Source organism: Zophobas morio, unplaced genomic scaffold, assembly GCF_036711695.1.
Source record: "Zophobas morio isolate AGI-343-1 ecotype UQ-CSIRO unplaced genomic scaffold, CSIRO_AGI_Zmor_V1 ptg000006l, whole genome shotgun sequence".
In the NCBI taxonomy this organism is placed as follows: domain Eukaryota; kingdom Metazoa; phylum Arthropoda; class Insecta; order Coleoptera; family Tenebrionidae; genus Zophobas; species Zophobas morio.
In genome coordinates, this window is record NW_026972111.1 from 3,113,431 (window position 1) to 3,126,659 (window position 13,229).

Here is a 13,229-nt window from a genome sequence, read left to right on the forward strand (position 1 = left end):
ATTGTAATATAGAAATCTGAAAACCCTGATTAATTAAAAATCGAGAAAGTGAAAAATTGAAAAAACGAAAAACAAAAACTTCTATAAATTAAATAATCAAAAATACAAAAAAAAAATAATTTCAAAATCCAAACATTTATGAAAACCGGAAGACTAAAAAATAAAGAAATTGTAAAAACGAAACATGGAAAAATTAAAAAATTGTAACATCGAAAAAACGAAACACTGAAAAACCGAAAAATGTAAAAGTTCAGAAATAGAAGAATTGCAAAAATAGAGGAACTGAAAAATCGCATAATGGAAAAGCCAAGAATTGTACAATTGAATACAATTATAAATTTTAAATAAAAAAAAATGAAAAATTGAAAAATTGAAAAAATGAAAAATTGAAAATCAAAAACTGAAAAAGCAAACTTGAAATATCGAAAAAACTGAAAATTGAGTAACGAAAAAAGCAATTAAAAAATATAAACTGTAAAATCGAAAATTTGTAACATTGAAACCTGAAAAAGTGATAAATTAAAAATCGAGGAATTGAAAAATCGAAAAAACAAAAAATTGTAAAATTCAACAGATAGCAAACCGAAAAATACAAAAATTTTACTGAAAAAGAAAAATCATAATGAAAATCGAAAAACTAAAAATTCTAGAAATCGAAAAATGTTAAAACGAAACACGGAAAAATCGAAAAATTAACAATTAAAACAACAAAAATTTTAAAATCTCGAATTGGGAAAATAAAAAATCGAAGAAACGAAACAACTTGGAATTACATACTTGGAAGTATTTTATTTTTAATTTTTCATTTTTTCAATTTTTCGTTTTTCAATTTTTCAATAAAAGGACAAACTTATTAAAAGTGAAACTATAAAAAACTGAAAAATCAAAAAATTAAAAACTGAAAAATCGAAGAAGAAACATTGTAAAACCGAACAATTTAAAAGTTGAAAAATCGAAGAACTGCAAAAATAAAGAAACTCAAAATCGAACAATTAAGAGCTCAACAATTGGAAAAGGAGAAATTGTAACCTTAGAAATGAAAAAACTGAAAATTTGAAAAACAGAAAAATCGAAAAATTGCAAAATTGAAAACCAAAAATAGAAAAAACGAAACTTAAAACTTGAGAAACTGAAAACTTCGATAATTGAAAAAACAACCGAAAATTTAAAAAATTGAAAAAAAAGAAACTGTAACATCGAAAAACTGATTAATTAAAAATCCAGAAATGGAAAAATACGGAAAACAAAATTTTCTAGAAATAGAAAAATCGACAAATTGAAAAATCCAAAAATGTCAAAATAAGCATCGAAAACTGAATAATTGAAAAATAAAAATACCTTAAAATGGAAAAATCGATAAAACGAGAAACTCAAATCTAAAAATTATAACATTGAAACTTGAAAAACTGACGAAATAAAGATCGAGAAACTGAAAAATCGACAACGAAAAATGAGAAAGTGCAAGAACTCCAAAATAAAAATCGAAAAGCCAAGAGTCTTAAAAACTTCAAAAATTGATGCGAATTAAGAAAAAATTGAATTTAGCGCCGATGTACTTTGTTGTGATTGGTCGGCACGGGTCTGTGATCTTGAGCAAACCAAAGATGAGCATGAGCTATTCTAACCTAAAATCCATGAACTATTTTCCTCTTAATTTTAAAAAATAACAGTCAACAAGAACAAATATAATTGCTTCAATGTGTTATTAACCACAGGACAATAATTATTGCAGTACTGTAAAAGCAAAAACATTCGACTCATCAAAAGCCAAATCAAATTTTGTCGCAAAATTCAGTGAAACACACTCAAACATGTCTTCGTCAGATTCTGAGGACTCTTACAACTACGACCACTACCATTTAGGAGTGTACGCATACGAAGGACCACCACTGGTACTCATTCCACATAACCTCACACAACATAACCTCAATTTCCCTGCAGATTAAAAAAAAGTCTCGTTTAATTGCCGCCGTCGTCCAAAACCAAGCAGACATCCTCAGAGACCTCCTCGATTCTCCCAAGTGGTACAACGTTCGAGACGCTTTGGGTTACAATTTGCTGCAAATAGCAATTCTTCGAGACAAGTATGTCGACAGCCAAAACTCCTAAATAGCTAAGTGCACGGTTTTTTAGCATCGAAGTCTTCGACTATATGTTATCCATACCGAATTTTCCCCTCGAGTTTGTCAATAAAGAAGGCCAAACAGCGTTGGTAGTTGCATTAGATGGTTTTGTCAACAACGATGTATGGATGAGGGAGCATTTTGCATATGAACTAATCAAAAAAGGTGCCTGCATTAATAAAATTTGTTTTAATGATAACACACCATTGCACTGTGCGTTGGAGCGTTGTTATTATAAGGCGGCTAAGCTCCTTATACAGCGGGGGGCTGACGTTAATTTGATCAACTGTGATGATTGTACTCCACTTGACCTAGCCTTATTAATGTCCAATAATATAACTGAGATTGTAACGATTTTGTTAGTATATGGAGCACAACCAACGGTTTCCCATTTTGAGCGATCTGTTCTCTACAATTCGTCTTTTGAAGTACCAGAATGTCTGTTTCTGTACCTTTATGATCAGTATTCAGACCTTGAGTTGCGCCTGGATGTATTATTAATACTTGCTGAGGCAAAAGCGCCACTGTTCTACCACATTATTGAATGCCCTATTAAAATAACAATCCATTATCAGTCCTTAGGTCTCTACTTTCGCTTATTGAGTTCTATGAGCATGGATTGTCTGCATCTCGTCATCCGAAAATTTGGCCACTTCATAAACAAAGCGTTTTCGAGTGGCAGATTTTCAGGTACTGTGTACGTGTATTATCATGATAAGGCTATTTGTTTAGAAAACTTAAACGTGATGCTCAAAAGCGAATTAAGACCAACTGTGATTACTTTTATTAATAGTGTGAATAGTAGCGAGATATTTCAGGATTTGATAGGGCTTGGTTGTGATGAAAAAACCATAACCGAACTGTACTGTTATTTATTAAGTTACGGTTTGAATCTTGGGGAGTTAGATTTGCAAATTATATACAAAAAGTTTGGTTATTGCGAATTGTTTAAAATTCTTCTGCACATGGACGTGCAGATGAGCATTCGGTGGCGTTACACGAAAAATGTGGTGCCTGTTTTCGTGTATGATATTAACATGAATTTAGAACGCTTTTTCCAAGATCATACTAATTATTGTGTGAATAGTATTAATGAATTACGACGATACTTCTCCCATCCTAAATTAAATGAAATTTGTTGTCACAACCATGCGACGGGTGGTTATTCAGCAGAACAAGATTTTCAAAAAATTCCCCGATTAATAGAACTAGCGCGAAATATTTTTAGGAAGTTTTTTATAAAAAAGTTTAAGATCAAAACGTGCACAGAGTTTTACTCGAGACTCAATGGCCTGCCAATTAGTAACATACACAAAAAGATTATTACGTATGAAACGACATTATATTAAACATATTTATTTGTATGGTTATAGTTTTTCTATTTTTGTTACTACTTAGTATTTTTTCTATGTAATTAAAACAAATGCTGAAACTACAACATGCGTTAAAATTAATTGGAGAATACCTAATAGCTGCTGTAATGTAACCACGAAAATATTAATTTTTTTGCATCACCCTGTATAGGCAAATCGACAACGAGAAACGGTACTGCAAACAAAACTCAGGCGGCAGCTCTTTGACTGCTTGGCTGCAAGTCATAAATTAGTGGAACGCCCGGAAGTGGCCAATTTACAGCACATTGCCAACAGGAATAGCGGTGTCTGAGCAATATGCGTAAATTTTCCAATTTTTCACTTTACGATTTTTCAATTATTCCATTTTTTGCTTTGTTAGTTCTCCGATTTTACAGTTTTTTGAGTTTTAGGTAAACTTAAAAGAACAAATTTATCCAAACTAAAATATTGGAAAATCGGAAGATTTTATCATTGAAACAATGAAGAATACAAAAATTTTGTTAAATAAAGATCCAAAAATTTCAAAATGAAAATCGAGACACCGAAAAATTGTAAAAACATGGAAAAATTGAAAATAAAACTGCAAAATCGGATAATTGAAAAATTGGAAAAACGAAAAAATACAAAATCTTGAAACTGAAACATCAAAAACTCGAAAAACGAAATAATAACAAAAGCATATTTTTTGGGAAAATATCTTTGCACTTTGAACAAATTGAAACAAATCGTGGACTTCTTGACCATTAAACTTGAAGTTACATTTATTAAACAATTTCTTTCTGGGATCAGTGGTAATCTTATGCCTAGGTAGTTTTTGAAATTTGCTTTATTTACATTTTATTATATAAATATCATTATTAATATTTTGGTGTTTTATTTTTTAAAGAATTCTAAGGAGTCTCAGCTATTCGTAGAGGTCTGTTATTAAAAGAATTTGAAAGAATCTTGAAAATCTCTGACCTACTTTTTGAAAAAATTCTAATGAATCTGAGGATTCTTTGGTGATTTATTTTTGTTAGAATTTTAAACAATCTTAGCGGTGTTTTGATTTTGAAAGAACCGTAAAGAATCTTTGAAACTTCACGCAATTTGATTTCGAAAGAATTTAAAATGATCTTGGGGACCCTCATGTTTTATTTTTGAAAGAAATTGAAAGAATCTCGAGGATTTCTGATCTAACTTTTGAAAGAATTCTGCGGAAATTTAGGGGCTCCCAGTGTTTCTTTTTTTAAAGAGTCGTAGAGTCCTCTGGTGTTTTATTTTTTTAAAAAGAATTCTTAACATATTTCAGGCGTTCGTGCTGTTTTGTTTTTGAAAGAATTTGAAAGAATCTCAAGGGGGGCTGTTCCAATTTTTGAAAGAACCTTAAAGAATCTTGAAGGCTCCTAGTCCCCCATTTTTGAAGTAATTCGACAGAATTTTAGGAGATTCTAGAATTAATAATCTCTAGCGCCTCTAACCTCATTTTCGAAAGAATTCTAATGAATCTCAGATACCCTTCACGGTTTTTGAAAGGATTTGAAAGAACTTTGGGAGCCTCTAGTGTTTTATTTCTTAAAATTCTACAGTATATTGAGAACTCATGGTCCCCTATTTTTGAAAGAATTTTACAGAATTTTAGGGGCTTCAAGCGTTTTGTATTTTGGCAGAATCTTGAGGGTCTCCGACTCAATTTTTGAAAGAATTCTAATGAATCTCAGAGGTTCCTGGTGGTTTGTTTTTGAAAGAATTCTACATAATTTCAAAGGTTTCCCGGTATTTTGTTTTTGGAAAAATCTTGGGACTCTCGACGTTTCATTTTTGGACGAGGGTCTCTGATTCAATTTTTGAAAAAATTCCAACGAATCTCAGAGGTTTTTGAAAGAATCCTGAACGTCCTTGGTTATTTATTTTTTAAAAAACTCTGAAGAATTTTAGAGGTCCCAACTATCGTTTTTCAAAGCAGTTGAAAGAATCTAGAGAGTCTCTGATCTAATTTTTGACAGAATTCACATGAATGTCAGGAGTCCCTGCTGTTTTGTTTTTGAATAAATCTTGGGAACCCTTGATGTTTCGAGGGGACTTGGTGTTTTATTTTTTAAAGAATTCTAAGGAGTCTCCCAGTTATTCGTACAGGTCTGTTTTTAAACGAATTGTAAAGAATCTTGAGACCCCTAGTGTTTTTTTTTGAAAGAAAAATTCTGGTGAATCTTAGGGGCCTTCGGTGTTTTATTTTTGATAGAACCCTAAAGAATCTTAGAAACTCCTCTCAATTTGCTTTTGACAGAAATTGGGGGACTCTGATGTTTTATTTTTGAAATAATTCGAAGGAATCTCAAGTACTCTTAGCCGTTTTTGAGAGAATTTGAAAGAATCTTAGGAACTCCTAGTGTTTTGTTTTCAAAGAATTGTAAAATATCTTGAGGGCCCCAGATCCCCATTTTTGAAAGAATTTTTTAGACTTTTAGGACCTGAAACGTTTTGTTTTCTGAAAAATCTTCGGTAATCCTGATGTTTTAAATTTGAAAGAATTCTACAGAATTTTAGGGACTTCCGGCTTTTATTTTTTTTGTGGAATTATGGGGTCCTCTGGTGTTTTATTTTTAGAAAAGAATTCTAAAGAATCCCAGAGGTCTCTGATGCTTTGTTTTTAAAAGAAATTGAAAGAATCTTGAAAATCTCTGATCTACTTTTTGAAAGAATTCCAATGAATCTCAGAATTCCTTGGTGTTTTATTTTTGTTAGAATTTTAACCAATCTTAGTGGTGTTTTGATTTTGAAAGAACCGTAAAGAATCTTAGAAACTTCACGCAATTTGATTTTGAAAGAATTTAAAATAATCTTGGGGACTCTGATGTTTTATTTTTGAAAGAAATTGAAAGAATCTCGAGGATTTCTGATTTAACTTTTGAAAGAATTCTGCGGAATTTTAGGGGCTCCCGGCGTTTCTTTTTTTAAAGAATCATAGAGTCCTCGGGTGTTTTATTTTTTAAAAAAGAATTCTTAACAAATCTCAGGGGTTCATGCTGTTTTGTTTTTGCAAGAATTTGAAAGAATCTCAAGGGGGGCTGTTCTGATTTTTGAAAGAACTTTAAAGAATCTTGAAGGCTCCTAGTCCCCCATTTTTGAAGTAATTCTACAGAATTTTAGGGGATTCTAGAATTAATAATCTCTAGCGTCTCTAACCTCATTTTCGAAAGAATTCTAATAAATCTCAGATGTCCTTCACGATTTTTGAAAGGATTTGAAAGAATCTTGGGAGCCTCTAGTGTTTTATTTCGAAAAAATTCTACAGTACATTGAGAACCCATGGTCCCCTATTTTTGAAAGAATTTTACAGAATTTTAGGGGGTTCAAGCGTTTTGTTTTTGGTAGAATCTGGAGGGTCTCTGATTCAATTTTTGAAAGAATTTTAATGAATCTTAGAGGTTCCTGGTGGTTTGTTTTTGAAAGAATTCTACATAATTTTAAGGGCTTCCCGGCATTTTGTTTTTGGAAAAATCGTGGGACTCTCGACGTTTCATTTTTGGACGAGGGTCTCTGATGCAATTTTGAAAGAATTCCAACGAATCTCAGAAGTTTTTGAAAGAATCTTGAAGGCCCTTGTTCACTTATTTTTTAAAGAATTCTGTAGAATTTTAGAGGTTCACAACTATCGTTTTTAAAAGAAATTGAAAGAATCTTGAGAGTTTCTGATATAATTTTTGATAGAATTCACATAAATGTCAGGATTCCCTGCTATTTTGTTTTTGAATAAATTTTGGGGACCCTTGATGTTTCGAGGGGACTTGGTGTTTTATTTTTTAAAGAATTCTAAGGAGTCTCAACTATTCGTAGATGTCTGTTTTTAAAAAAATTTGATAGAATATGGAGACCCCTAGTGTTTTCTTTTGAAAGAAAAATTCTAGTGAATCTTAGTGGTCTTCGGTGTTTTATTTTTGATAGAACCTTAAAGAATCTTATAAACTCCTCTCAATTTGCTTTTGACAGAAATTGGGGGACCCTGACGTTTTATTTTTGAAAGAATTCGAAGGAATCTCAAGTACTCTTAGCCGTTTTTGAGAGAATTTGAAAGAATCTTAGGAACTCCAAGTGTTTTGTGTTCAAAGAATTGTAAAATATCTTGAGGGCCCCTGGTCACCATTTTTGAAAGAATTTTTTAGAATTTCAGGACCTGAAACGTTTTGTTTTCTGAAAAATCTTCGATAATCCTGATGTTTTAAATTTGAAAGAATTCTACAGAATTTTAGGGAGTCCCAGCTTTAATTTTTTTTATGGAATTGTGGGGTCCTCCGGTGTTTTATTTTTAGAAAAGAATTATAAAGAATCTCAGGGGTCTCTGACGCTTTGTTTCTAAAAGAAATTGAAAGAATCTTGAAAATCTCTGATCTACTTTTTGAAAGAATTCCAATGAATCTCAGGATTCCTTGGTGTTTTATTTTTGTTAGAATTTTAACCAATCTTAGTGGTGTTTTGATTTTGAAAGAACCGTAAAGAATCTTAGAAACTTCACGCAATTGGATTTTGAAAGAATTTAAAATAATCTTGGGGACTCTGATGTTTTATTTTTGAAAGAAATTGAAAGAATCTCGAGGATTTCTGATCTAACTTTTGAAAGAATTCTGCGGAATTTTAGGGGCTCCCGGCGTTTCTTTTTTTAAACAATCATAGAGTCCTCTGGTGTTTTATTTTTTAAAAAAGAATTCTTAACAAATTTCAGGAGTTCATGCTGTTTTGTTTTTGAAAGAATTTGAAAGAATCTCAAGGGGGACTGTTCTAATTTTTGAAAGAACTTTAAAGAATCTTGAAGGCTCCTAGTCCCCCATTTTTGAAGTAATTCTACAGAATTTTAGGGGATTCTAGAATTAATAATCTGTAGCGTCTCTGACCTCATTTTCGAAAGAATTCTAATGAATCTCAGGGGCCTCTGGTATTTATTTTTAAAGAAATATTAAGAGCCCTTGATTTCTTATTTTTGTATTTTGAATATTTATTTATTTTTTAAAAAGAAATCTAAGGTTCCTGGTGTTTTGTTTAGCCAGTGTACAATAAAATATGCACACATTTTGACAGAAGAATTTCGTGTGTGTGAAATAATAAAAATAATAATTTTTTTTTATTTATTGGGTCAATGTCCGTCTTACCTGTAGTCAGGGATGTATTATGGGTTGCATAAGTGTGGCGACTATGGTCATCAATATGTCGACGCTCACACTCACACCACTTAGAACATTTCTATAATATTTTAGCAGCTGTTATTTTTAAGTCATTTTTAACACATGATAATTGCAATATTTAATTTCAATGCGGAAAAACTGGGTAAATAACAACAAATGGGTTTTACGTTTTAGTAACAAAAATAGATACATAACTATATATATAAAAATTGTTAATACAATGTCGTTTCATACGTAATGATCTTTTTGTGTACATGGCTAATTGGTAGGCCGTTGAGTCTCGTGTAAAATTCTTTGCACGTTTGAATTTTAAACTTTTTTATAAAAAACTCCCTAAAAACATTTCGTGCTAGCTCTACCAATACGGGCATTTCTGGAGAATCTGGTACCGAATAATCACAGTTGTAACAAATTTCATTTAATTCAGGGTGGACGAAATAATGTCGTAATTCATTAATACTGTCCTCACAATAACGAAGATGCTCTTCGAACAAACGGTTCAAATTCATATTGATATCATACACGAAAACAGCCACCGCATTTTTCACGGAATCCTCTGAAATACCCATCTGTACGTCCATGTGCAAAAGAATTTTGAAAAATTCGCAGTAACCGAACTTTTTATATACAGTTTGCAAATCTGACTCTCCAATATTCAAACCATAACTTAATAAATAACAGTAGAAATGGGTTATGGCTGTTTCGTCATATATTTCCATCAAATCCTGAAATATCAGTGTACTATTTGCATTACTAATAAAATTAATCACAGTCGGTCTTAATTCACTGCTGAGCATCACATTTAAATTTTTTAAACAAATAGGCCTCTCATATGCAATATCAAAATTTTCATATGGATCAGAAAATATACCTTTTGCAAATAATTCATTTATATAGAGACCAAATTTTTGAATGAAGAAAATTAGACAATCAGTATTCATGGAACCCAACATGCGAAGATAGAGATCTAAAGAACGATATTTAATTGTTATTTTAATAGGGCATTGAATAATGTGGTAAAACAGTGGCGATTTCGCATCAGCAAGTTTTAGTAACACATCCAGGCCCAACTCCACGTCAGAGTACTGATCATAAATGTACATAAATAGAGTTTCTTGTACTTCAAAAGTGTTATCATATAAAACAGATTGTTCAAAATTATAGACCGTAGGTTGCGCCCCATACACTAACAGAGTCATTGCTAATTCGCTTTGATTTTCAAACATAGCTACGTCAAGAGGGGTCTCACGATACGAGTTTATAACATTAACATCAGCCCCCCGTTGTATAATAAGCTTAGCCGTCCTAAAGTAACTATTTAATAAAGCAGCGTGTAGTGCATTCTGTCCTTGAAAAGACTCTTCATCAATACAGGCACCTTTTTTGATGAGTTCATACGCAAAATGTTCCCTCATCCATACATATATCCCTCTAAATTCATGACTACCAAGTGCAAATATCAACGCTGTTTGGCCTTTTTTGTTCTTAAACTCGAGTGGAAAATTCGGTATTGATAACAAATAGTCGAAGACTTCAACGCTAAAAAACATTCGCTTAGCGCTATTTATTAATCTTTGCAGGCGAAGTACTTGTCTCGAAAAATTGCTATTTGTAGTAGACTGTAACCATTTGCGTCTCGAACTTTATACCATCTGGGGGAGTCGAGAAGGTTGCGGAGGATTTCCACTTGGTTTTGGACGACGGCGGCGATTAAACGAGATTTTTTTTTAATCTGGAAGGAAATTGAGGTTATGTTGTGGAAGGTTATGTGAATAATTACCAATTTATATCATTTTGTTACCAATGGGGGTCCTGCTTGGTTCTCGTATTGGCTTACACTGTAGTAGCCGAATTGGTACGAGTCCTCAGAGTCTGAAGAGGACATTTTTGAAATTGAGAGTCGTCTGAATTTTGCCAGAAAATATGACCTAATTTTTATTTTTAGTATCTTGTACATATTTGCATGGTCGGTGGTTTATATGGGAATTATATATAGGATGTTCAGTTGAAAAAGTCATCAGGTTGACTTTGATTTTTTGTAAACATTGTGAAATTTAATCGAATGGAAACTGTCGAAACAAACAACAGACAACAGTACAGATTAATAAAACACATGCATTTTCGCCACGTTGACTTTCAAATTTCAATTGAACACCCGTTATTTGTATTGTCGCGCCGTGATTTTTTTTTTGTCAGATTGGCAGCGTATTTAAAATTTTATGATGGCATACCTGATTTCAAATTCAGATTTTAGACACCAATTTAGCAAAGAACATAGAGAAGCGTCATAGTTTAAATTAAATGACGGTTAAGGACTCCTCGACTTATGTTGGCAACAGTGTTTGTTTCTAACTAAAATTAACTAGAAAAAATGTCTCAGTTTTTCGAAAGTTTAGTTTGGGGACTTTTCAATTTACTCCTATTTATTATTCAATTTTTGGACTTTGCAATTTCTGAATTTTTCAATTTCCCGGTTTTCAGTTTTTCTCTTCAATTTTCCGATTTTTAAATATTTCGATTTTTCAATTTTTGACTTTTATAAACTCTTTATGTGTCAATTTTTCAATTGATTGATTTTTCAGGTTGTTTGGTTTTTCAATTTTTCTATTTTTTCAGGTTTCGATTTTTCAAGTTCACTTTTTTGATTTTTCGATTTCTCAATTTTTCAATTTTTTTATTTCTCAGTTTTTGGACATTTCAGTTTTGGGATTTTTCAGTTTACCTCTTATTCAATTTTTCGATCTTACGATTTTGCAGGTTTTTGATTTTTCAATTTTTCGATTTTTTTAAGGTTTCGATATTTCGACTTCACTTTTTAATTTTTCGATTCTTTAGGTTCTCAGCTTTTGGATATTTCAGTTTTGGGATTTTTCGATATTTCTGTTCTTCGACTTTTCCATTTTTGACTTCTGAATTTTTCGAAATTTGAGATTTCTCAATTTTTTGGTATTTTAATTTTTCAATATTTAAAATTTTAGATTTTTCGATTTTTCATTTCAGCCTCTTCATATTTCAATTTTTCAAATGTTTCGATTTTAGATTTTCTGTTTTTCAATTGTCGCTCTTTCAATTTTTCGATTTTTAAATTTTAGATTTTTGAGTTTTTTGATATTTTAATTTTTCAATATTTAAAAATTTAGATTTTTCGATTTCTCGATTTTTCATTTCAGCCCTTCCATATTTCAATTTTTCAAATGTTTCGATTTTAGATTTTCTGTTTTTCAATTGTCGTTTTTTCAATTTTTCGATTTTTAATTTTAGATTTTTGAGTTTTTTGATATTTTAATTTTTCAATATTTAAAATTTTAGATTTTTCGATTTCTCGATTTTTTATTTCAGTTCTTCGATATTTCCGTTTTTCATGTTTTCGAATTTTTCAAATGTTTTGATTTCTTAATCTATCGATTTTTGGACTTCCTGGTTTTAGATTTTCTGTTTTTCACTTGTCGTTTTTTCAAATTTTCGATTTTTCAATTTTTCGATTTTACAATTAATCGATGTTTCGATTTTCCCATTTTTTGACTTTCGAGGGTTTCGATATTCCTGTTCTTCAATTCTTAATTTTTCGATTTTTCATTTTTTAGTATTTTTAAGGTTTCGATATTTCGACTTCACTTTTTAATTTTTCGATTTCTCAATTTTTCGATTATTTAGATTCTCAGCTTTTGGATATTTCAGTTTTGGGATTTTTCGATATTTCTGTTCTTCGACTTTTCCATTTTTGACTTCTGGATTTTTCAAAATTTGAGATTTCTCAATTTTTTGGTATTTTAATTTTTCAATATTTAAAATTTTAGATATTTCGATTTCTTGATTTTTCATTTCAGCCCCTCCATATTTCAATTTTTCAAATGTTTCGATTTTAGATTTTCTGTTTTTCAATTGTCGTTTTTTCAATTTTTCGATTTTTAAATTTTAGATTTTTCAGTTTTTTGATATTTTAATTTTTCAATATTTAAAATTTTAGATTTTTCGATTTCTCGATTTTTCATTTCAGCCCTTCCATATTTCAATTTTTCAAATGTTTCGATTTTAGATTTTCTGTTTTTCAGTTGTCGTTTTTTCAATTTTTCGATTTTTAAATTTTAGATTTTTGAGTTTTTTGATATTTTAATTTTTCAATATTTAAAATTTTAGACTTTTCGATTTCTCGATTTTTCATTCCAGTTCTTCGATATTTCCGTTTTTCATGTTTTCGAATTTTTCAAATGTTTTGATTTCTTAATCTATCGATTTTTGAACTTCCCGGTTTTAGATTTTCTGTTTTTCACTTGTCGTTTTTTCAAATTTTCAATTTTTCAATTTTTCGATTTTACAATTAATCGATGTTTTGATTTTCCCATTTTTTGACTTTCGAGGGTTTCGATATTCCTGTTCTTCAATTCTTAATTTTTCGATTTTTCATTTTTTAGTATTTTTAAGGTTTCGATATTTCGACTTCACTTTTTAATTTTTCGATTATTTAGGTTCTCAGCTTTTGGATATTTCAGTTTTGGGATTTTTCGATATTTCTGTTCTTCGACTTTTCCATTTTTGACTTCTGGATTTTTCGAAATTTGAGATTTCTCAATTTTTTGGTATTTTAATTTTTGAAT

General features: G+C 30.7%; 2 protein-coding genes across 2 annotated transcripts in view; one reads left to right on the forward strand and one right to left on the reverse strand.

Annotated features, from left to right (window-relative positions):
• The window catches only part of LOC135123336 (poly [ADP-ribose] polymerase tankyrase-like), a 34,522-nt gene extending 23,257 nt beyond the window's left edge, over positions 1-11,265 (reverse strand). Inside the window, exons 1-3 of the mRNA XM_064047892.1 lie at positions 10,436-11,265; positions 10,224-10,366; positions 9,906-10,173 (exon numbers count right to left, since the gene is read on the reverse strand). Coding sequence (XP_063903962.1) covers positions 9,906-10,173; positions 10,224-10,366; positions 10,436-10,591 — 567 coding nt within the window. The 5' untranslated portion in view covers positions 10,592-11,265. The remainder of the gene's footprint in view (positions 1-9,905; positions 10,174-10,223; positions 10,367-10,435) is intronic.
• LOC135122980 (uncharacterized) lies at positions 1,614-3,561 on the forward strand. The gene is made up of 3 exons (XM_064047476.1): positions 1,614-1,892; positions 1,942-2,084; positions 2,134-3,561. Exons 1-3 carry the CDS (start codon positions 1,812-1,814, stop codon positions 3,470-3,472), a joined length of 1,563 nt encoding a protein of 520 aa, XP_063903546.1. The 5' UTR covers positions 1,614-1,811; the 3' UTR covers positions 3,473-3,561.
• Positions 11,266-13,229: the final 1,964 nt, after the last annotated feature.